Raw genomic sequence first — 25,752 nt, forward strand, 5'->3', positions numbered from 1 at the left:
TTCCTATCAAATAGAACTAGATAACTTGAGCTTTTTTTATTAATTTTATGTGGTTTAGGAGATCTTAGCACTTTTATGTAGCGGCGGCTCCTGAAAATCACAACAATGAAAAACATACACTCAAAGAGAATATTAGTAAAAAGGACGTCTTTTTGTCTCAAAACAATAATAGTCACCTATCTTCTGTTCTTTTCCTTGTATACTATCGTCGCGTGCCCGGCACTTTCAGGTCATGAACGACATGTTATCAGCGTGACATAGCTTTCTTGATAGGAAAGTGGTCAGTGCCGAGTTTGCAAGAAAGGGAGCACGAGCAAGCCGGATGATCGATTGGTGATGATTGATTTGTAATGTTTAACGTCCCAAAACCATGATATGATTATGAGAGACGCCGTAGTGGAGGGCTCCGGAAATTTCGACAAACTGGGGTTCTTTAACGTGCACCCGAATCTGAGCACACGGGCCTACAACGTTTCCGCCTCCATCGGAAATGCAGCCGCCGTATCCGGGATTCAAGCCCGCGACCTGCGGGTCAGCAGCCGAGTACTTTAGCCACTAGACCACCGCGGCGGGGCAAGCCGGATGATGATTACTGTTGTGGGACAAAAGTACAGTTTTTTACTCTATACTTTTGTAGTGTACGTAAAAGTGCACCCAGAGACTGTCCACGTAATAGTCAGTCAAACTGTGAAAAACCAGATAATCACAGCCCATTCACATAGCGACACGAAAGGCAACACAAGCTACGCTACAGAGCACCATAGCTCCAGTAAAAATGCAGTCGCACCTGTTCCCAATATGCTGAACATAACACTGCATATAACGTACAGTCACGCAAGATCAGTGAAATTGGCCAGTTTCGGGGACACCGACTAAGCTTAAGCATGAAGCAACATATGACGAGCCATGGTCACGTCGAATGTTGAAGTGTTCACGAGTTCACTCAAGCTCGCGAAGTTTTCAATTCCACTACCCTACAAATACCTTACCCTGCTTTTATTCATTGCGAGTTGTCATATTGCACTGAGTCTTGGCGTGGCACGTACATAACTTAACTGGACCCGGTTAGATGACATTAAAAGTGTTCTGTGAGAATAATTACTCATTCCAAGTATAATGATCCCAGCAAACCTTTGTTTTCTCGATTACTTCAATTGTCCTTCGACCTCCTATGGAGATTGTGTGCGATGAGTGTGATAAGTAAAATGGCGACCAGCTACACACCTTGAATGCTCCTACGCCGAGTTGCTCATTGCAAGCGAAGAGAACCACTTCGACGGCGGCCATGACGACCAGCTGCAGGGGACTAGTCTTGCCCAGCACAGCGCCGAACGAGATGAGAACGCTCGCGGCTGTGAATTCGGCGCCCACCAAGCTGCATTACACACAATCAAATGACCCAGTTAAGTTGGCGTTGTTCAACGAGTGCACAAGAAGGAACGCAGGCGCTACATTAGAGCAGGCTTTCACAATATCAGCGTTGAGAAATCTCAATTACAATTTACCATTTGTATACGAACACACACCATGAGCAAACAAACTTATCAAGTGTATAACAAAAAATATAAGTGGAATCAAAAAAGAAAGCGCAGGGAGGGGCCCATAAATATGCCTCCGCATAAACCAAACATTCATTAACAGTGTTCAATAAGAACACCACTATGCATGTAATATGCGAATGTCATTATTTAAGTGATCCTGGGTAGGCTACTGAGCCCAGCCCAGGTTTACCCCGTGCCTTTCTGCTATTTTTATTCTCTTTCTCTCTCTTTAAGTCATCCTGACACTAAAAAGTTTCAGCTTCAGTCAGATTCCGTTTATTGATTTAATATCGATATCCTTGTGTGTAAAACAATCTTAGAGTAACAAGAGCCACGCCAATAGCTGGAGATTTAAACAGCATAGCGGGCTGTCCTAAAGATCAGTTAACGAGTACGTGCGCAAACACACGCACGCACACATACACACACGCATGCGCACATACGTGCGCACGCACACACATACGCCAACACATTCCGAGTTTTGTTGGTGCGTGCGTGCTTTCAGTGCACTCTCACTAAATCCGCACGTGAAGTAACGTGCATAACCTCTCGCCACCGTTAACCTCTACGGTTATCATTACGCCTTCTCCGCCCCTCTACGTGAGCAAACAAACCAAGGGCACCTTTTTACATTTCTTTTCAACTCAATATTGGATAAGCATTCAAGTTTCAGTTCACTCAAAGTGATTTTCGTTGCTATGTACAGCGTAATGGGGGAAAAATTATTTCTTCGATGTCGATAGCTGCTCCTTGTCGGGCGGGCTCACGGTTGAAGAAAAATGCTCCGGCGGATCTCGTGGGGAGATGACAGAATCTCACGAAAGGCCTTGTGGCCCACGCGGGGTTGACCCATGTGCACTATAGGGTTGCGTCGCTTAGCCTGCACCTAACGATGCCCGCGGTGATCGATGGCCGCGCGATATTTCGATCGGCACGCTTCGCGACGTGACTGCAGACAGCTGTCCGATTTCCCCGTCCGAAGCTCTAGCGCTCATTGGTTAAATTCGAGGCACAAAGCAATTACAGGTGGAGAATAAACGACGTCAACCTTTGCGCTTCCGTACAAAGTTTGCAACGGTGCATCGGAAGCCTTCTCGTAGTTCCTTTAATTCCAGAGACCGCGCTCAATGTTTTTTTTTTCATCATCGTTTTCCTTTTAATTGAATATTGCTTTGAATGCTGGAAGGTTACGGGTCGAGGTCACGGTATAACCGTAGGGCACGCTGTAGCGGGCTATTTCAGAAAATTTAACCACCTGAGGTTTTTTTAACGTGCCCCTGTAGGTCTTCCACGTGGGTGTTTTATAGCAGAGCTATTGTGCTCGAGGTTGGCCGTGGGTCACAGGTTAAAGAGTATCGTCATTATGAAACGTAAATATAGAAAGAATGATAAATATAGAGGGAGAACAGAGCACTTTCTTCGTTCCATCTGTCCTCATTTGCACTTGTGACGATGATCGCTTGCCTCAGAACGTCCACGACGATCCATCCCTTTCGGGCGTGCCAGACTCCGCGCACGATGGCGGCCCACTGGATGCTGAGTGCGGCGATGAGGAGCGTGAATCCCACGGCACCGAAACCGTAGCGCTTGAGGAACGTCATCAGGAAGCCGAAACCGATGAACACCATCACGTTGACGTCCTGGAACACTGCGTGTAGGGCGCAAGCAAACCGCGTGACGCGTGAACGAATGACACAAACATGCTTCCTAATCAACGTGGGCTTCCCACGCTGACAAGCTCTAAAGAGGTGACGCAACGATAGCACATATTCTTAAGTCGCAGCAAACAAGCACTCTTCGAAAGGTAATGCTGGTTGTCAGTTTGAGAAAGTGTCAGTGGAGCTAATTGTCAATATTCTGACTACAATATACGATTATTCAAAATGTATGCTCGTGCATAGACATCCACAGATAATGGAGCTATAAGAAGGAGCCTTTTTTTTTACTTCCTGCAACCCGTTCCGCCACTCTTTTTTCAGACTCTGGATGTATACATAGTGGTGCGGGCCTAAAACTATTGTCGTTGCGGTCTGCCATCAATGAAAGTTGGCATCTCTGCATTATGACTTAGTTTAACTGTAGCTGTATACAGACCCGCCCTAATTTGATTTTTTAAGAATAGCGAAAGTGATCGATGGCGTCTGAACATGACGCCGTTAGAAAGCTACGTTTCGCCGAAATTCTGGCGTCGGTGTCGGCGTGGGTGTTGTTCGTTGTGAGCACGGGTTGTCAGCGAAAAATCAGCATCTTGTGCGCGACGGAAAAATCGAGAAAGATGCAAACAAAATAAATAATAAGTATTTTCGGGTCCGAATGACGACCCAACCTGGCCTTTTGCGTGGCAAGCAGCCGTTTGACCACGCAGCCCCGCGTCAGCTTGGAAATTCAGCAAAACTTACACGCATCCTGTGTACAGGCTTCACAATACAACATGGACTATCGCAGTAACATTGTGTCGTACAAGCGTGCATTGCCATCGGGCATCGGAACATGTGATTATGATAACGACTTTGTGGTTTGAAGCTGGTTATCCATTACAAAAGGCACACTTGTTACTGGGTGTATTCCTTTATAACATTAACCATTGAGGTTTAACGTCCCAAAATCACCATATGATTACGAGAAACGCTTTAGTGGATGGCTCCAGAAATTTCGACTACCTGGGGTTCTCTAACGTGCATCTAAATCCAACCACATGGGGCTCAAGCATTTTCGTCTCCACGGAAAAAGCGACCGCCACGGCCGGGATGCGTGGAGCAATGCTAGCAAGCTCGAAAAGATTTCGCGCACATAATTGTTCGTTGTTTAAAGCATTATAGCCATTACACAGAATGTAGCCACGTGCGAAAACTTCGCCGACACAAGCCACTTTCAACTTTACCGATCGCACTGTAGTAATCTACAATTCAAACTTCTCTGGTAACATCACACAATAAAAAGTATGCACTCAGTGGTTGAAGTATGTACTTGGAACAGGATATAACTATTGCGTTCAACTCTTAAAGGAAATGCATAAGAATCCCCCAATTTTTCACCATGCTGTATGATAATTCTTTATAGCCACCTTTGCCACTCGCATCTAAGAGTTCTGCATTGAAAACATCTTGTAAGTTCACATCGATAGCTAAAATTATCCTTGAAACTATCTTCAAAAATCGGGGATTTCTCAGTGGGATGATTATGTAAGAACTGGTTTAGGACTGCTCAGAAGTTACTTGTGTAAGTGTTGTTTCAGGAGTGCCTTAAAAACATCGTCGTTTCTGGTTAACCTTACTGCCTTTCACTTACTCTCTCTCTCTCTCTCTCTCTCTCATTTTACTTATTTTTTTTAAGAACCGAGTTGGCGCCATTAAAGGAATTTAGTTTGAAACAGGGTGAAGGCTCTTTAGTGAGTGTCATATATAGGGGCAAGACATGACAGACTTTCTACATAATACACCTGGAGGGTATGGTATGGGCGCTTGCGTAAAAACGTATCCCTGTTGGTACAGGCTTGCGCACAAAGTTGAGCCCCCCCCCCCCCCACACACAAACACAACTCTTTAATCAACAGGTATGCTATATACCTTTACATCAATAAGACAGTCATACCAGTTATATTATTATTATGTGTGCAGGGCTGCAGCATGCAGAATTTGTCAATAATTATGGCCGAGGACCCATTATATTGTATTCCAAGAAACGCTGTCTTCCAAGATTTACGCTCAGAAAGGTCGGGACAGATGACAGGCTGTTGTAAGGACTGCACAATTGCTTATTTTTCATTGCCCCGCCGTGGTGGTCTAGTGGCTAAGGTACTCGGCTGCTGACCCGCAGGTCGTGGGATCGAATTCCGGCGGTGACTGCTGCATTTATGATGGAGGCGAAAACGCTGTAGGCCCATGTGCTCACATTTGGGCGCACGTTAAAGAACCCCAGGTGGTCAAAATTTCCGGAGCCCTCCACTACGGCGTCTATCATAATCATATGGCGGATTTGGGACGTTAAACGTCACATTTCAATCAATCAATCTTAATTTTCATTTTTTAATGCATGACGAGGCCTGTTCTCTTTCGTACTCCTGCTGCCGATACAGGATAGGGAGTGATGGTGAAACATTCCATTCTTCTTTTCATTATTGGAGAGCCCTGCCACAGGCGTAGCCGAGTATGGATGAACCCCGTACAGATCTCCTGCGTTCGGGGGCATATGCTCCTCGGCAAGAGCCACGCAGCAAGATTTCCACACACCTTTCTGCAAGTCATGAGTTTCACTTGAAAAATTGAATTGCTGCACAAACTTGAAGAAAAAAAGAAGGGAGACAGGAAAGAGCGCAGCGTCTCCCTTCTTTTTTTTTTCTTTAAGTTTGTGCAGCAATTCAATTTTTCAAGTATGAACCAACTAGTCTGCAAAAAAGTATTGCTTCAACATGAGTTTCATCTCTTGCGCGCGGTTCAACTTTGTGCGCATGCGCTCACCACACGCGAGGTCAGGCTTGATCGTTAGCTGAGCTGTTGCGTGTACGGGCGCATGTAACGCACCATGTCTCCCTTTCACGTGGTGCCACCAAGGCTGCCTGCGCGGTACGCGCGTGCATTCACAGCCCGAGCACGTTACAAGTTAGCTCGTTTTTCACCGTGCGTGCGGGAGCGGAACATGAGCTATCTGTCATTGCTTTCGTCGTTGCAGCGGTAATCGCGTCGCGTCACGAAATCAACAATCGCTGGTCACTCCTGGATTGTTCGTTCCTTTCGAAACACGGTCTGCGGGGAGTTCGGCTTAGCTTTCACTCTCCGTGCAACATCGACATAGTATACCTTCCCGTCTGCTTCGGAGAGAAGGTGCAAATGTTATTGTATTTGTTTAAAGGATTATCTAATACATATTGTTATGAGACAATGTCCCACTTAAGCAGTGAGATAAGCGCCGAGGAAGACAACGCCGTGATTTTGGTGAGAGCGCATTCTTGTATTCCATCTTGGCTTGCGCGTTGGCGCTGTTCGAATATATCTTAAAACGCCTAGTTTCCCGTGTCCCCTCACGCTGATTGATTGATATGTGGAGTTTAACGTCCCAAAACCACTATATGATTATGAGAGACGCCGTAGTGGAGGGCTCCGGAAATTTCGACCACCTGGGGTTTTTTAACGTGCACCCGAATCTGAGCACACGGGCCTGCAACATTTCCGCCTCCATCGGAAATTCAGCCGCCGCAGCCGGGATTCGAACCCGCGCCCTGCGGGTCAGCAGCCGAGTACCTTAGCCACTAGACCACCACGGCGGGGCCTCTCGTGCAACGGCGACATAGTATACGTTCCCGTGTGCTTCGGAGAGAAGGTGCAAATGTCATTTGTATTTGTTTAAAGAATTAACTAATACATATTGTTATGAGACAATGTCCCGCTTAAGCAGTGACATAAGCGCCGAGGAAGACGACACCGTGATTTTGGTGAGAGCGCACTCTTGTACTCCATCTTGGCTTGCGCGTTGGCGCTGTTCGAATATATCTTAAAACGCCTAGTTTCCCGTGTGTCTTCAGGCTACATTTTGGACATTACAATATCGTTGTAATGTTCAAGCAGGTATCGAGGGTGTATTCACCTTCCTAAAAACATACAAAAAGAAAAAAAATTGTTTCCTGCACCTCTGTTCGATTAATAGTAAGTTGCCATATATATAGAACCCTCCCTAAAGACGCACGTCAACTCTACTTCGGGAAGTCGCGCCTACCACAAATTCCCCAAGAGAGAACAGTGATCCCCAAAGAAGAGTCAACTCTCGTATGTTTAAAGTGAGGTATATATGTCGCAAGTCAGAACTAACCAATTAAGAACGAAGGAAAGACGTGGACATTTTAAGGGCTCGTTTTTCTGTGTCAGACGCAATGTATCTCACCAATAAGAGTGACGGCAACACTTTTTTTGAAGAGCGACTTCAATCGAGATTTTTTCGCCCTGGATGGTACCGCACATGCAGTTCTGTCAACAACTTCAGGAGACACGACAGCAACACCGCGAAAAAAAAAAAACTTACGAATGTATGGGCATCCACGGGGCCGCCGTTGTTGTGCAAATAGTCTTCGTGTCTAGCAGCTATTTGTCGTGTGCACACTCACGTGCACAAATCGCCGCGCATGGAGTGAACTCCCACATTAAGAGGGGAGAGAGAAAGGCCGCGGATGGACGACTTATGTTCGGCATAGGCCGGCCCGCGTTCCCCACAGACACGGCCCGTGCATGGCGTAATAGGCGGACACCGACAATGCGCCGGTAATTGGCGAAACGGTGTGGCCGTGGGGCAAGCGCCGCACAAAGGGAGAGTTCTATACTGCAGAGCCATAGCGCTGCAAAGCGGCAGCACGCAAGCAAGACAGACTGAAAGAAAGAACGAAAGAAAGAAAGAAAGAAAGAAAGAAAGAAAGAAAGAAAGAAGGAAAAGGGGACGAAGAATAGCAATGAGAAGAAAAGAAAGAATGTGAAAAAGAAAAGTAATTAGTATATCTCTTTCGAAGTTAATACAAAGTGGTCACGGCTACAATGCCTATTCTAGCTACTGCAGCTGCGTCCGCAGAGTTTATTACGCGATTAACTAGATGTGCTATAGCGTGCTGGAGCTGCACTGGAATAGGGCCTCGGTGAGCTAGAGATGTATTATTTTATTGCAACGCACGATTTATATAGTTTAGGATTAACTATATTTATTATGGCTAACTTGTGCCAGAAGAGGAAACGAAAGACGACTAGAGTGTTCCTCGTAGGATATCGAAAAATCAATCCCAGAAGGCTCTCGAGCGATACCCCACTTCTTCACCAAACCGTGCGCGGAGAAGGCGCGTGCCGTCACGGCATTTTCTTGTTTCTGTTATCGGGCCGTTGTTCTCTTGCAGCACGCACGCACATGCGCGCGCAGTTTGGACCTGGTGCGTGTCTTGAGTCAATATCAAGGACGTACTTGCCTAAACTCCGTAATTACGGTCTCTAGCCACTTTGGGAGGTTGTAAGTCAAGCAAAATATTGCGTCTTAACGGCAACAATAGGCCCTTGCGCTTAGTTTTACTGCCTTGAACGTTTGGAAGTATAGGTGCTGCATCGAAGCCTTTGTCCCTCTTCCGCCAAAATGAATTTTGTGGAGGAGAACAGGTTGAAAAAAAAAAAAGACGAAAGAACAGGTAGAGGCGCTTGCTCTGAATTTTACAGTAAGAACTGTTGGGTTATGACGTCCCAAAAGCGCAATACAATTATAAGCCGCGCCGTAGTGGAGGGCTACGGAGATTTCGACCTCCTGGGGTTTTGTAACGTGCAATAGGATAGAAAGTTGGCCTAGTTGGCACAAATGCGTCGCCGAAGAGGCTCGAAAAGACTTGGACAGGGAAAGAACGACTCCTACGTGTTCAGGCGTTTCTTGTTTAGGTCTTCTCGCGCTGCTTCAACGATGCATTTCATCATCATCATCATCATCATCATCATCATCATCATCATCATCATCATCATCATCATCATCATCATCCTGACTAGGCCCACTGCAGGGCAAAGGCCTCTCCTATGATCCGCCAATAAACCCGGTCTTTGTGCTGCCACGTTATACTTGCATTGTTTTAAGTGACCTAAATCAAGGGCTACAGCCTTTACGCCTCCATCGAAAGCGCCGCCTTCGGTTCCACGACCGTCGGGTCAGTGGTCGTGCGTCATATACCGCTAGACCACCGTGATGGCGGATTATATGCCGCGTATTGTTCGGTATATTCGGAATCAGGATCATTTTTATGGTAATTAGTACAAAGGTTACATAATATACAGGATGTCCCGAAGTCGAGGAGGCCAAAAAGACCTCCTTTTCAAAATGAATAAGAAATATGGGTTAAGCATATAAAACATAGGCATTACAAAATTTGAACATAGAAATGATTTAATTAAAGTGAAAAATATAACAATATAACGATTTTTGATTGTTTATACTTATTATGATGTTGTTAGGTTCATTGTCCCGTGGTATCGTTTCGACCTATCGTAGTGGCTCCATATATAGCTTCACTCGATTGCTACAAAAGCTTTGAGGACACCGATAATAGTTAAATGTGTGCTTGGTGAATGCGTAAAAACGCACATGCGAGGTCTGTCACTGATGCTTCGAAAGCAAGGACATCCGGTAGGCGACAAAGGCGCCGTCATTGTTTCTGGTACGAACTCCCTTTTCTTGATGCTTGGGTCACTGCGAAACACAGAATCTGTTCACCAGTAAGTCATACACGGATAAAGAAGCAGCGAAGTGTCGGTGAAGTTTCGTGACCGGGAAAGCTATTGAAAGTATCTGCTATGGCTTTGCGTTGCTAAGCTCGAGGTCGCGTGTTCAGCTCCTGACACTCCCGAATTTATGTGACGGGGGCGCAATATGCAAACGCCCATGTATCGTGCGTCGGGTGTGCCCTAATGAAGTCCAGGAGGTTGACGCAAATCCGCAGTCCCTCACATTTTTTGATTCCCACTACGGCGTGCTTCGTAGTAAAATCTCAATTCGGACGCGTAAAATCTTATGATTTAGTATTTGGCTTTTGCGCCATGTTCGACGCGAATTTTTGATTGTCGCCATCAGGTGAATGCGATTTCTGATGCTCTTATTGCCATTTCTATTTGTTTCTGAACATTGAATGCGCTATGTATTAAAGAGTCTGCCATGTTAATTGTAGAATACTTATAATACGTTTTCTACCTATAGATCCTGAATACGCTAATAGCCCAGTACTTAAATTGTACCTCAGTGGGATATTGTGACCCCGAAATTATCATGTTTGTGTATGTGACTTATTACACTGTCGTCTTTTCTATAGGTCGTCCTTCTGGTACCAGGTAGAAAGAAACATAATTGTTAATGAAGAGAAAAAATTCTACTTAAGTAGAATAAATGAAAAAAATTGAAGGGAAGGACGACAAAAAAAAAAAACATTCAGAAGATTCTATGCACTGTGGCGATGGATGCGAGGCACTCATTGATGATCGGCTTATGCCGAGAAAGAAACTTTGACTGAGCCTGTGCAGCGTAGCATACTGGTTATGCAAAACTTGTCAACATCCCTGCATTTCCGCTCTCTCGTTTTTCTTCCTTCCCAACTCACCTTGGCCTAACTATATACTTATTTATATTACTAATTTAAACCGTGCCGATTCGCGCTTCTCACAACTTGCCAGCATCCCAACTGCCAGAACAGAAGTCTACAGCGACGTATCACTCCGCCTATGACGTCATCTGCGACGTTTCTGTTCAGGCCACACTGACCCGCGGTTATCAGGGTGCAGCAGCCACTCTACCCTGTGATGGTTCACATCTGACCCGCAGCCAGGGGGAGGGGGGTTTGCCCTAGAGGTCCGCGTCCCCTCTGAAATTTAGATGAAGGAAGTGTTTTACCCTGTACCAACGTGACGTTTTTTGTCAGCAAAAAGAGCCAAATGCGCTTTAACTAAAACTGAGAAAAAGCGCACTGCTTTGCTGCTGACAATACGGTGGGGCCTGCTTCAACAATTATTGGTCAGTGTTCCCCGTACCCTACATGCATCAATTCTATATATGTTGCGGCTAAATCTATATAGCCCACTGTCGTCAGTATTCAGGATTAAATATTGTATTTGGCTCTTATAGATTGAGACATACCATTTGACCTTGAATTAGCTTGTAAAATAAGACTAAAATATTTTGAACGTACGGCACAGCATTATTTATTTTTCAATAAAATTGGTGTCATACGTCTGCTTTTGTCGGGCGTAATGGCGATGAGTAGACTTGAAGAGCGAGTCCTTCAGGGCAAAAGGTGCGCTATTCTGGCCGGTCAGTGGTGTTTTCTTGTTCTTACAGTCTATTGAAGGCCTCGAAGAGTGCTTCAGATCTTCTGAGCTTGTTTTGTTCCGCAACGTTTCGGATCACTTCTCCTTCAAGGAATAGATCGGTGCAGGTCATCTTCATACCATCTGTCTTTCAGGGGCGAATCACGTTAGGGACTAGTATTGTCCGTTGTGCGTTGTCCGTTGTACGTTGTCAGTGCTCACGGTGAAGATGACGATGACGCTGATGGGTTTGTGCGTTGTTGTGCGTTGTCCGTGCTCGTGGTGACGATGAGGCTGATGACGATGCAAGGTACCCCCTATACGCCATGACGGTGACGCTAATGACGATGAATAATGCACGCATTCCAGACCAAACATTCTCTTTCTCTCATGAATGAAACACGCTCTCACCCGGGAAAGGAAATTTTTATGTTATCAGTTTTCCTTAGAGATAGTTCATTTTTTGGCCAATCCCCCCGGGTGGGTGCGATTCATACATATAGGCAATCATCATTATTTTTTATTTTTTATTTTTTTATTTACTATAATTTCGCCAAAACAGATACAATGGCAAAAAATGGGGAGACGGCAAAAAAGCTGCAGTTATTGCAGCTTGACTAAGCACCGTCCACCCTACGTCAGCAATGACAGGGTAAAAACGAAATACAATAACATGAAAAATGAAAAAAACAAATATTATAAAGCAAGAAACAATACAAGCAGAAAGGCAAAGTAAATGACAGGCCAAGGTATACAAACAAAAAGTAATATTTCATACACACATGAGCACATCATCATCATCATTAACCCCCACGCAGACAGCACCCGATCACGCTGATGACGATGAAGAATAAGCGCGTTTCACAACATATATTCTCTTTCCGCCATGGATAGAAACAAACGTGAACGCGCTATCGCCCGCGAAAGGCAATCCTGATGCAGACAACAAACTACCCTGGAGGCGAGAGCTCGCGAAGCGATGGCAAAGCGGCAACGCCGACAATCTGCTACTCTGGAGTCGAGAGCTCGGCAGGCGGCGGTTCAACCTCTACGCAGAGAGCAAGTTATCCCGTAGGCGAGAGCTCGGGAAAAAGCGGCAAGATGGCAACGCCGGCAACAAGCTGCTACAATGTTGATTGTTTTGGTGATGATTGCCCCATCCCAACAAGTCTCTCACCCCCGAAAAAAAAATTCCTGGCTACGCGACTGGTTAACACATAATGTTCATGTGCACTATGAATGATTCTCGAAAAATTCGACGTCTTTACTGCTGTTCCCTTGTTATTAGTCAGAAGTCCGAATTGATAAGTGCTGTTGAATCATTTTTTATCGTAGTAATTGCTGCTTCGAATGTTTGTGGCACGTATTCACACTTGATTACTAATGATAAATGCTTAGAAAATACAGAGATGAGATAAATAACTCGAGAATTCCCACTTGCCGAGAATATTAGTGTGGGAGAAGGGGCAGGTACAAAACATGATAATTACTGTAAAGCTCTTATAACAAAAAGGAAATGCTATTTTCAACTTCTTCTTTAACCACGGGTTTTTGAGACCTCAGTACACGTATACACGCACAGAGCGGGCCTAGCGATCTCTCCTTGTTCCTTTTGTTCCTTTTCCGAAGAGACCAAAATCACGAAACAATTCTTCCTGAACTCACACAGAAAGCGAACTTCCTCACACTCGAAATTATATTGCGGTAACTTGGTCTACCAGTTGAGTCAACCGTTCTGTTATCATTTGGGACCTCTGCGCTGGGACACTCGGACAGGATTATACTCAGTGTCGTCAAAAAGTTCATATGCGGCTTAAGTTGATGTATTAGTTGAATCAACCGCTAAAAACTCTACGCTATGTCATCCTAGTAAAATATATTTGGTCATTGGGAGGTTAGGCAAAATAGGATAGGCTAAAAGAAGGACCCATCATAATTAACGCTCTGTTATAAGTGCATCTGTAACCTCTATTAGCACTTGCAAATAATAATAAATCTTGACGGCATAATCCACCTGACTCTTGGCCGATCCCACCGAGTGGGTAGGAGCCATTCTTTCAAGCACCATCATCATCATTATCGTCATCGTCATTACCACCACTTCGAAACCGGTAATTAGGGTGTTGATTTAATTCATTATCTATTACTAATTATAAATCTTTATAGTTGGTACGCTTGAGTGAGCATCAAAACTTCATTAAAAGCACGTAATGTCTCATTATTAATACCCTTTACTCGACAATTACTTAAGATTTTATAAGACTACTCAATTCTTGGCTAGTCCCCCACAGTGGGTATGAGCCACAAGAGAATGTGAACAAGAAGAAGAACAAGTTATGCGAGGAAGAAAAGAACGAAAGCTGCGGGTGCGTGGCAAGCGTCAACCATCAAACGCGGTAGATGAAGATGCCCCCGAAAGCAACTCGGCGTCTGCTTCACGCCCTCTCTGGCGTCACCGATGCGGAAGATGAAGTCCACATCGTCCCTTCAGCGAAGTCCTTGGCACAGCAGTCGGAAGAGTACTTGGTGTGTACTGACTTTCTTCCTGAATTGGATCCCGACCAGCTGCGCTACTTCCAACTGATCGAAGCGGCGGACATCACCAATCTGGAGGCGTTCCTCAGTTCTCACCCGCACCTAAAGAGGGACTGCGTCAATTGTCAGGGCTACACGGCGCTTCACGTTGCAGTTCGCCGAAAGGACTTGCCGATGGTGAAATTCTTAGTCCAAAATGGAGTCCAGCTCAATGACGTGCTGCTACACGCCGTAGAAACGGGTGACGTACCATTAACGGAGTTCCTCGTCAAGGAAGCAAGCAAGACCGACCAGCAATGCGAAAAACATGGCTACCCGCATAGTTCTACGTACACCGCCGACGTGTCGCCCATTCTACTGGCGGCACAAATGGGCCACTGGGCGCTGATCCACTCTTTCGTCAAACGAGATCTCCGGGTCGAAGCTCCACACGCGGCCTCCTGCCTCTGCAAAACTTGCATCAAGGAAATGAGGACAGAAGGAGTGAACGCATCGACGCGCAACCTAAACACTTACAAGGCCATCTGCAATCCCCACTACATGCTCCAGGTATCGGGCGACCCCATACTCGATTCTTTCCTCTTCGCTCAGGGCATGGCCGGGGCGTCTCTCGCCGAAGAAGAATTCAGAAGGGAATACGACCAGGAGATCTCAAAGCTTCGAAAGTTCACCTGCGCCCTGCTTGACCAATGCCGCACGATCGAGGAGGCGCGCGTTCTCCTCGAACGACCGGCCGGACTCGAAGGGCGGGTGGCACACCTGGCATTTCCGCGCGTCATCCTGGCCCTGCAGTTCAACGAGCGCGAGTTCGTGACGCACGGCCATGTTCAGCAAGTGCTTCGTATCGAATGGGAAGGAGAGTTCAAGGCGTGGAACCGATTGCAGTTTCGAGTCAAGCTTGTTCATTTCGTGATCAGGTTCTTCATACTGCCCTTCGTAGCAATTTGGGTCAAGCTGATGCCGCAGTCGGTCATGGCTAGGCACTGGTCGAGCCCCGTGAACAAGTACATGAACCACTTCGCTGCGAGGCTCATGTTCGTATTCTTCGTATATATGCAGATATGTCTCGACAAGGCGAGAACGTCCCGGGGCGCTCCTCGCACCGGCGTCGAATGGCTTATTGTCATCTGGGTAATGGGATTCATCGTCGAAGAGGTCGTACACTGTTATACCATCGGCGCAAAGCGATACTTCAGCAGCATGTGGCACTGGTACGACATAACCATGATCAGCCTATTCTTGCTCACTTTCATCTTTTGGGTCGTCGCTTGGGCGGAGTTGCTGGGAGACCCGAGTGGAGGTACCGTGCCGCCTCGCAAGGACTGGCCCAGTATGGACAGCACTCTGATACACGAGGCACTGTTCGCACTGTCTTCCGTCATGAGCGTGTTCAAGCTCATGTTCTACTTTCAGGAGAGCGCCAAACTAGGACCGCTGCAGGTGTCCATTTCATCCATGATGGTCGAGATCGTACGCTTCTTTTTCATCTGTCTATGCATCATGCTTGCGTTCGCGTTTGGGCTGACGCGCATGTACGAGCCTTACAGAGGGATGAAGAGAGTCGAACCCGACGGCGAGGAAGTGAAACAGAGCCCGGCCTTTACATCGTTCGGCAACTCCATGAAGACGCTATTCCTTCGGATGCTGGGCGTCGCGTCCGATGACCAGGCGGACGTGGTGGTGGCTAACGCCGAAAACGGGTCCATCAACGAGCACAGGTTCACCGAAGTAATCGGCTCCACCATGTACTCTGTCTACCAGGTGCTAATGCTCATCGCGATGCTGAACTCGCTCATCGCCATCGTCACGGGGACCTTCCAGAAGGTAATCGACAACGCTGAGGTCCACTGGAAGTTTTACAGGACGCGGCTTTGGATGCACTACATCAACGAGGCACTCGTTGCTCCCAGTCCCTTCCTGTTCTTCCAGATGCCGCTCATGATAGTGGACTTGGTGAAGAAAAGAAGGTACTGGCCTCTGAGGAACCAACCACCGGATTCCTACCCAGACGTTATCCACAAACTGGTACAACGATACCTCTGCCACGAGCGTGTCATACTGTATGACTGAGGCATCTACCGGAAGCGTACATATGCCTAACCAATGAAAATTATTGAAAACACGCAAATATATTCGATACAATCTAATGTTACGCGCGTCATGTTTATAGCTGACTAAGCATCCAGGACGAGACCTAATTTAGTCGATGGTATTTTTTAGATAGCTTGTACAATTTTATTATTTCTTCCGTACTGTCCGAAAACGTAATGTTTTTTGTATGAAAAGTGCTACAGACGAAATGGCTAGTGTTGGAATATGTGGCCCACGAAAAAGATATTTGCCCGAAAACCTCGCGTTATTACGTGTTCTTTTGCTATAATAAATGTATTTACCGTATTCGTCGCAGCGCCAACGTCGAAGTCGGCATTGGTTTCGTCACACGAACAGAAATCGGCGTCACTAATACAGATCGGCACTCGACGTGAAACATTACTTCGTGACGATACCGGGGACTTGTAAACACGATCAATGGCGCCAATCAATCTACTTTGCGGAGGAGGCTACACAGTTTTAGGCACATTTATTAGTATCTGCCAGGTCGTCCGTAAGGAGCGTTCTACGAGCAGAAATGTCACTATAACTACTGAGTGTTGTGGAGCTTGAATCTTCATTGCTGATAATAGGGTATATAATATGTATAGATTTTATGCAAAACAATCAAATCAAATACGTGGTGTGTTCTTTTGCGATGGTCGCTCGAACAGCCTGTTTTCATATGTATGCCTATTTTGTTGTTGTTGTGTGTGCATTTTGTTATTTTGAGTTCGCGTTCTTGGTCATCGACGTTGAGTGAGTGTGGGCGACGCTTGTACTATTCTGGCATCAAATATCTGACAGGTCTCACGCTTTTTTAATAATGGTTTCATGAGAAGGAGTCAGTGAGTAGCTATCTATACGGACATTCCTTTTTGTTGCTGTTTTTTTTTTTTGCTTTGAGCGAAACGTTACGAGGTGTATGACGGAGCGTGTACACTACTCCATTTGTTAAATGGAGTAGTGTGCACGCTGTGACCTTAGTAGAGGCGTCGACTACAATGGCGCCTATAGGGTAGCTCATAGTTTGACGTAACGTCAGCACTCACGATAGCCGCATCGCTGATTTTATCGCAAGTTTTGCTCAGTTCCTCCGGGGTCGAGCAACACATGAAAATAGCTTGCTGAGTAATATAGCACACGTGTCAGGTTTGTCAAAACGAAGTTCACTTTCCTGCCTTCCTCCGAGGTACGCTTGCATGTAGCTTGCCCAGTCACATGAGTACATTTACAAGGTTTAGTACTTCTATAAAAGTGGCTAGCCAACATTGCAATCACAATTGACTTTGCACCAATATGGCACATACACTGCGTGTAGCCGTTTCACGAGCCTGCATAGCCCGGTGGTAGAATACTTGACTGCCACTCAGGACGCCTGGATTTTATTACTCGTCGGATTCTTTCCAGTCACCCGAATTTTTGTTTTTGACTTCTTCACAAATTTTTCACTTCAGGCCAAATCACTTCGGCGCATGTTTTGGCAGGCGAAGGAGCTTCGCTTTCCGGCGTCCACTCCATCGCAAATAATGAGTGCTTCTTGACGGAAAGGAAAATGAGCTAATTTCTGCCTGCCGATTGTGGTGACAAGGCCAAGCTCCTTGTATGAAAGGGGGGAAGGGAATAAAAAGAGTAGCACAAAGATAAACAAGATGGAGCACTCGCCGCACAGGGGCGACAGAGAGAAAGTAGAGTGTAAGGAAAGATGGAGACAAGGTCGAAGGAGTCCGAGAACGGGGCACCGATCGGCGAGAGCTACATGGCACCAGGAGCTCGCGGACGGCGAGAGCTACGCTGGCACCAAAGATCACGGGCGGCACAACAGTTCAGCTTGAATTACACCGAGAGCATAGCTCCCACGCAAATAAACTAGCCGAAACAGTGTTCAATCTATGCGTACTTGAACGTTGCGAGCAGTGGAGAGAGTGAAGAGAGAAAGAGGTGACGCATGGCGAGCGCTCGGCAGGCGAGGGTAGATACTGACGTCACCACGCACTGCGAAGAAAGGCGTGACCTACTTGGCACCGCCCCAACACCTTGCGGCGAGGGAGTGGTGCGGCGTGATCGCACGGAGACACGATCGGACAGCGTTACACAGGCTAGTCAAATAGCTGCTTCACATCTAAAAAGAAAGATTGCCCTGAGTAAAGGTTGGAGACAGACTTTGCGCCGCCCTCTTAGCTGATTAGAGGGTGCTGCAAAGGCCTTTCTGATTGGCACCATTATCGGATTCGACTACATGGCAGAATTCGACTATGTCCGGCAGAACTTATGCAACGCTCTTGAAAGAATCGATACTTTCGTAGAGACGGCTGTTCATTTTGTCCTGAACAGTCTCGATTGCAAAAGCCCGCGTCCAGCATGCAAAGAGGCCGCGGGCATGCACCGGCGTGCCTGAGCGATTCCCCGAAACGAGTAATCGTTTTCGACCGCAACAGTCACGGCCGCTTTGTTTCTCGGTCGGGGGGTATATAATTATATGAGCAAAATTCGGCTTGCTCTCCGCACTACCTTCTTGCCCCCTTTTCCATGGGATGCTCACGTTGCGGCTGCTGGCGACACTCTTGACGTTGTTGAGAAAGTTGAGCAATCGGCCGTAAATCAAGCGATTCGCCGCTGGAGCACACGCGTATACGCAGCTTCTGGGTTCTAAACGTTATAACGCTTTGGCGTCCAACGGGCTTTTACCGCTTCATTCGCCTAGTAAATGTGTGTAATTTGGTGCAACTGCTGATGGCACCAAACCGTATACTTTTGACCAACTGCCCACTAATACAACAAGCCTATCACTTTGTATTCAGTCTTTGTATCGCTTTGTATTATTGCCTTTAACTCACAGCGGCAGTCACCAAGCGTTTTTCTCGTGGTGCTTACTTTTCTCAATTTGAGGGAGAATGTGACAGGATAAACGGCTTAATGATTAAGCCAATGTTTATTCTAGAAGACTACAGGCCGTTTGTGATGCTTTATGATAGAGATTGCTATATGCATGACAGCAAGACCTAGGGGCAGGTTATATTTAACCTAACTCATCATTCTTCAATACCGCTTATTATTATTAAACGCGAAGCATTTGTTTGCGTACTGCAAGCACTCCTGGTATCTATCTATCTATCTATCTATCTATCTATCTATCTATCTATCTATCTATCTATCTATCTATCTATCTATCTATCTATCTATCTATCTATCTATCTATCTATCTATCTATCTATCTATCTATCTATCTATCTATCTATCTATCTATCTATCTATCTATCTATCTATCTATCTATCTATCTATCTATCTATCTATCTATTCATCTATCTATCTATCTATCTATCTATCTATCTATCTATCTATCTATCTATCTATCTATCTATCTATCTATCTATCTATCTATCTATCTATCTATCTATCTATCTATAGTAGTTCTATTATTATTATTAGAACTATTAAAATATTACGAATAATATTACCATCATCATCCTAATCATTACAGCTGTCGTTGTTGTCGTTGCTGAGATTTTACGTTCCAAAACCACGACGACATTCTAAGACATGCCGTAACAGAGAGCTCCAGAAATTTCGACCACATGGCATTCTTTAATGTGTATACCTCGGATTTATCTGGATACACGGGCTTCAAGCATCTGGCCGTCATCGAACTGCGATCGCTGCAGCCGAGACAAACCTCGACGGACGTTGTTTCACGATGACATATGGTGGCGCAGGAAACGGAAAAGAGAGTTGAATGCAATTCGCGAAAATTGACGTCTCCAAGCGGCCATTTTTCCTTCGACAAAGACCAGCGCGTAGCTGATTTCATTTCTAGTTCTTTCCCCCCTCCCCCCCAAACAATCCTCTCGGGAAAGAGCTCTTCGAGCTTGCCACTGCCGATCACTTCCTGCTACGAACTCCCGTTGGCCCGCAGCCTCACGTGTCGAGTATTTTCGGGAAAGAGCTCTTCGAGCTTGCCACTGCCGATCACTTCCTGCTACGAACTCCCGTTGGCCCGCAGCCTCACGTGTCGAGTATTTTGGTCGCACAGCCTCGAGGAAGAGGCTGCCTCGGTGACGTGCCCGACGATGTCGGTGACAGATGTATTCACGGCTCCTCAGTATAGACCCTCGTGAGACACCCGAACCGTGTGTCTTTGAGCTGGCCATTATTACACAGAACACACTAACGTCTGCTTGACGTTTTACAAATCATTTCAGATAGATAGATAGATAGATAGATAGATAGATAGATAGATAGATAGATAGATAGATAGATAGATAGATAGATAGATAGATAGATAGATAGATAGATAGATAGATAGATAGATAGATAGATAGATCTATCATGTATCAGCGCTGTTGTGCGTCTAATTTATTCAGAAAATATTACTAGCAGAAGTTGCTGTCAACAATGTCGAAGGGGATATTGTTTACAGTAGTTACAATAAAAGCTTTGGTATATATATAAAAAAAACTTGTCGGTAACCTTGACTCTACAGCAGCTGTGACCGAATAAAAAGCCAAGAAAAAAAATAACGTCCCTGACCGGGACTCCGAACGAACGCGGCGCTGCCGACAAAAGACGCGGGTAGGGCGCGAACTCACTGGAGTAGTACTTCTCGATGGAATTATCCTTGGGCGCGTTGCCCCCGAGTGCCTCGGACATGCTGTTGAGGCCGTTCGAGGCGTCGGCTGCCACCTCGTACTGCACGCACAGCGCGTACACGATGATCAGGGACACCTGCGTGAAGCGAGCGACAGAAATCTGAAGAGCTCGCTGAGAAGACACACGAAAGCAGCTCAACAGTTGCTGCGTATTAATGCGATTAGAATCAATACAGAACTGCCGGCACTATTCATCGCGTTCGCGTGTGATCACTTCCGCACCACTACTATTGTTTTCCACTGAATGTATGCAGCTGGGAACGTGAAAATAATTCCTGGCTTACCTTAACAAAGCGACATACTCAAGCTGCCTAAGTTCAAGAATCGCTTTTGAAGGTGAAGGCGTACGTAGATGCGTACATTACCCATAATTTAGTCCTCCATTAGGCAGACAAAAATAGTTCAGTGATAACTATGCTTCGTTTCATACAGTACCATATACAAAAATGTTTTCAGGGGGGGGGGGGGGTGTTCAATGGTACACTATGTATGTTCGTGCGTGCATTTGTGTGCGTGTGTGTGTATTGTTATACACAGGCTAAATAGAAAAAAAATTGGGAGGGCGAGGAGTTTGACCCTCCCCCACCCCTGAATACTCCCAAAGTTTCATACATCGGGTGCCATGCTATAGCGACAATTTTTGAAGTATGATGCTGATATGTGGGGTTTAACGTCCCAAAACCACCATATGATTATAAGAGACGCCGTAGGGCTCCGGAAATATAGTCCACCTGGGATTCTTTAACGTGTACCCAAATATGAGCACACGAGCCTACAGCATTTTCGTCTCCATCGAAAATGCAGCAGCCGGAGCCGGCATACGACCCCGCGATCTGCTTGGAGCCCTCCACTACGGCGTCTCTCATAATCATATGGTGGTTTTGGGACGTTAAACCCCACATATCAATCAATCAATCAATCAATCAATCAATCAATCAATCAATCAATCAATCAACCAATCAATCAATCAACCCCGCGATCTGCGGTCCAGCAGCCGAGTACCTTGACCACTAGAAAACCGTGGCGGGGCACTTCTTGAAGTAGAAGCGTCCGCAGCTAGAAACAGTTCAATTATTTTATCACCCATAATGTATGTTTTCCCCCTTTTAGACAGAGTTATGGATGAAGATGGTTTGCGCCTCAGGAATAAACCTCGCTATCTGTATCGTTTTCAAAACGTTCTTTTGGGTCGCTTAGCGCCTCTGTCTTTTCGTATAGTTGCCTCCGCGTTAAGCTCCGGCAGGGAGAAGCCGGAGCCAATCGCGGAGGTCACGTTTACTACAAAAAATTCAAGCTTGAGGCGCGCGAACTTACACATTTTTCTGACGAAACTTCCTGCAGAGATTCAACAGCGTTGCACCTGATGTATCCAACGGACAGGGTAGGATGGGGTAAAATGCGACAAAAATGTGAAAATAGTGAGTACTATTTTTTTTTTCACTCTATACCGACAAATGTTAATGCAGCTAGAAGCTTTCTTTTGGGTAGAAAGTATGCGCTGCATATATGTGAGTATGTTGCCACAGTTCAAAGGGGTGTTTTAAAAATAAATAGAGAATGCACTACATGTCTCATTTTACCCCAACGTTCGGGGCAAAAGGAGACACAGCGTGAGGCAAAACGAGACAGTGTGAAAAAAATTCATCGCTTTAGATTTTGCACTATATAAGTCCCCGAAATTCACTCCGTGGGTCCCCAAGCAGTCTTCACAAGCCCACTTCTTGCACTCCATGCAACATGTCTAGACAGAACCCAGCGCTGTGTTGCTCCGAAACCGCCAGCAGAAGAATCACCTCAGCCTTTTTTTGTGTGTGTGTGCTAATAGTGTCTTTTGTTGAACACTTCATTAGAGTATTCAATGATTGGAGGCTAGATATGTTCTGACGCATCTATATGTTCCGACACTAAACATATGTTCTGACGTTACGTTCTGATGCAGAACTGCATGGGCATTTCGTAGCTTTTAACTTTGTCAGCTGGCCATTGGGGGGCTAGAAATTTCGCATTTTTATCGCTTGTTATTTTGGTGATATATGGAGTTTAACGTCCCAAAACATCCATATGATTATGAGAGACGCCGTAGTGGAGGGCTCCGGAAATTTCAACCACCTGGGGTCGCTTGTTATTTTTAAAATTTTGGTATAAAAATTTATTAAAACTTGATTACAAGACGTGTTTGTGAACGGCCTGACTCGGAGATTAATTTTTTCGTGCGCCACTTGAGAGCATCCTTGGGAACGCAGAACAGCCTCGATGTAGCGCGAAAACAACAGTCAGTGCTTTCCGCCCATGAAGCTCTATATAATATTCTCCTGTACGTCCTAGCCCCCCCCCCCCCCAACAACAAAAAAAAAATCCTGCTGCACAACATTTCGCTAGAGGAAGCGGAAGTGTAACGCTCCATGCGGAGAATAACGGAAATGTGGGCTAGTTGGTTATGGTTCATAATTAATTGAATGGGGCAGCGTTAGGACGAGTACACGAACGAGAAAAGAGCAGCGCTTGTTGTGTATTTTCTCGTTCGTGTATTACGTCCTAACGCTGCCCCGTTCAATTCATAATGAACTCCATGCGGAGCTTAGATAATAGTTGAAATTGGCTGACTGGCCTTCTGAAATTGCGAGATCCCTGATATATTGCAGGGGCATTCGTGTGCCATTTTTCGAAGTGTATGGGCTGTCCATTAGTTTATCGCGAATCTGTCATGTGGGCCATAATACATTAAACGTGGGATTTACAAGAAACTCGAGAACATGTACTACATCTAGCTGCATGGCCGCTGAACCCTGTACTCTCTCTTATATAATTTATTTTTTGTGTGTGTGTGAATTTTAAAAAATATATAAAAATAGAATTCAGAGAAAGAAGCCATGTGTATGTTTTTTTGGTTGGGAAAGTGCCTGTACTTTCACAGAGACTACTCGCATAGTTTTCTGTCATGGCGCCCCGCCATGGTGGTCTTGTGCCTAAAGTACTCGGCTGCTGACCCGCAGGTCGCGGGTTTGAATCCCGGCTGCGGCGGCTGCATTTCCGATGGAGGCGGAAATGTTGCAGGCCCGTGTGCTCAGATTTGGGTGCACGTTAAAGAACCTCAGGTGGTCGAAAGTTCCGGAGCCCCCCACTACGGCGTTTCTCATAATCATATGGTGGTTTTGGGACGTTAAACCCCACAAATCAGTCTGTCATGGCGTGTCCACTTATTGACCAGGCAAGTTCCTGGCAGCAATGCTCAGTCATGGCAGGGAAAAACAACCGATGTTGAAAAGTTCGTATATTGAACTCGTTTCTTGGCCAAAGTTTCACGTGCGAAGATTTTCGCCGTAGAGGACAGATTTAGAAGCTGCGCCGTTTCGAGCGAGAAGTTCAGCGCACTCCTAGGACAAAATTTGTTTTCTTCTTGTGTTGAATGGAATGAATAGTTAGCTTTCTCGTGTGATTTGATTCAGCAATACGATAATTTACATGGCAAAATGAAGCACAATATGAAGGACCTTGCGTCAGGTAAGCTTATATATTCGGTAACGAAAAAGGATTCGTGACATATTGAACATGTAACCATTTTCTCACCCGTCATTTTTTCGTATTTGTAAATTAGTGCAATTCGTTACTTCAGCTTTTTGAACTCTGAATCGTCGAATGCAAAATTTATCTTGCCTCTAATGCGTGCGTTTGTTGAGAATTATTATTCAGAGCTATATTATTTATTAATTTGCAGCAATAACTAACTGATATGAAGTACCTGCTAATAATAATAATAATAATAATAATAATAATAATAATAATAATAATAATAATAATAATAATAATAATAATAATAATAATAATAATAATAATAATAATAATAATAATAATAATAATAATAATAATAATAATAATAATGGTGGCGACGGCCCATCACAGTCGCAAACTACTGGCTGATGGAAGAAAGAAGAATGCACAAAAATTCGGAAATGACGAGAGCATTATAACAGAAAGAAAGCCCTCGCTATGGAAGATGCGTGTTCAGACAAACTTCCATCTGATTACGGTATCACTTTTAAGAAATTGTCCCGGTATATTAACAATGTTATAATTTCAAAGAAAGGAAGCTATATGTTATGCAAAGAAAGAGTTCGCTACACAGGAAACTCAATACCAACGCTCTTTTTTTTTTTCTGTCACCGCTGCACATTCGCGCCGTACCACCGTTCAGCAACACGACGCGCAAAAGCTCCCGGTTTGGCGCGGGGGACAATTGAAAAATACCTGTATGAGCAGGAGGAGAAAAGCTAGTTTTCCCCGCTTCCACATGACTGCCGGGTCCGGTCGCGTCCTGGGGTCCGAAAAAATCACTCAAATCCTGCACGGGCTGCGATCCCACAGGCAGAGCGCGCCTCCGCAAACGAAACACACTCCCCGAATCCGCCACTGGCAGTGGGCATAGCGTCGTCACTTGGCCACGCCACCACTAAACGACATGGCGAGAGAATCCGAAGGGGGCGCAACCAGGGGTTGACGAAGAAGAGGGGGAGATCGGGGGAGGAAAGCACTTCGTCATGTCGCACGCACCGAACGACGACGCCGAGTCGCGTGCGACAGAGGCTGGGGACGAAACGACATCTGTCGTGGTCGCGTTGCACCACGTTTTGCTTCGAGTTCCTTTGTGGTCTTTGCACGACGGACGCCGGCCGGCCTTCGCGGTTGATTAAAGCACGGCGCGAGTTTTTTTTTTCCTGAGAGTGGGAGTTTTACAAAAGTAAAAGGTCCCTGCCCTGGCGCTTTTACTACTGATAATATTGGCACGCTCGTACGCGCGATTCGGGCTCCTCCCAAATTACAGAGAGTGGGACAAATGTGTGAAAGTGCGAGGAATGAAGTAATAAATAAAGATAGAATGAAGGTAGCAGCGATTGCTGTCAATAAATAATAACAACAACAACGACCAGAAGTAAGCCGATCGATGCTATAGTTTTATCGAATTTGTTGAGTTGTCACAGGCGCTGTGTTCGAGAGTCCTAAGGGGTTAGTGCGAATTACTGGACAAGGTTTTAACCTGTGGTACTCCGTTATTTATCGCTGTTTGAGGCGAGTTACACGTTGGGAGAGCTGATAAATATCGGATGATAATTTACAGTTTTGTATAGTGTAGTGAGAGGAGACAAGAACAC

At 45.6% G+C, this 25,752-nt stretch overlaps 1 protein-coding gene across 1 annotated transcript in view; it reads right to left on the reverse strand.

The window, feature by feature from the left end:
• Nucleotides 1-25,045, reverse strand: part of LOC119172044 (ammonium transporter Rh type A-like) — a 39,338-nt gene extending 14,293 nt beyond the window's left edge. The window contains exons 1-4 of the mRNA XM_075892852.1: nt 24,851-25,045; nt 20,546-20,681; nt 3,006-3,189; nt 1,225-1,375 (exon numbers count right to left, since the gene is read on the reverse strand). Coding sequence (XP_075748967.1) covers nt 1,225-1,375; nt 3,006-3,189; nt 20,546-20,681; nt 24,851-24,895 — 516 coding nt within the window. The 5' untranslated portion in view covers nt 24,896-25,045. The remainder of the gene's footprint in view (nt 1-1,224; nt 1,376-3,005; nt 3,190-20,545; nt 20,682-24,850) is intronic.
• Between the last annotated feature and the right edge of the window lie 707 nt (nt 25,046-25,752).

This window comes from Rhipicephalus microplus, chromosome 4 (assembly GCF_043290135.1).
Source record: "Rhipicephalus microplus isolate Deutch F79 chromosome 4, USDA_Rmic, whole genome shotgun sequence".
In the NCBI taxonomy this organism is placed as follows: domain Eukaryota; kingdom Metazoa; phylum Arthropoda; class Arachnida; order Ixodida; family Ixodidae; genus Rhipicephalus; species Rhipicephalus microplus.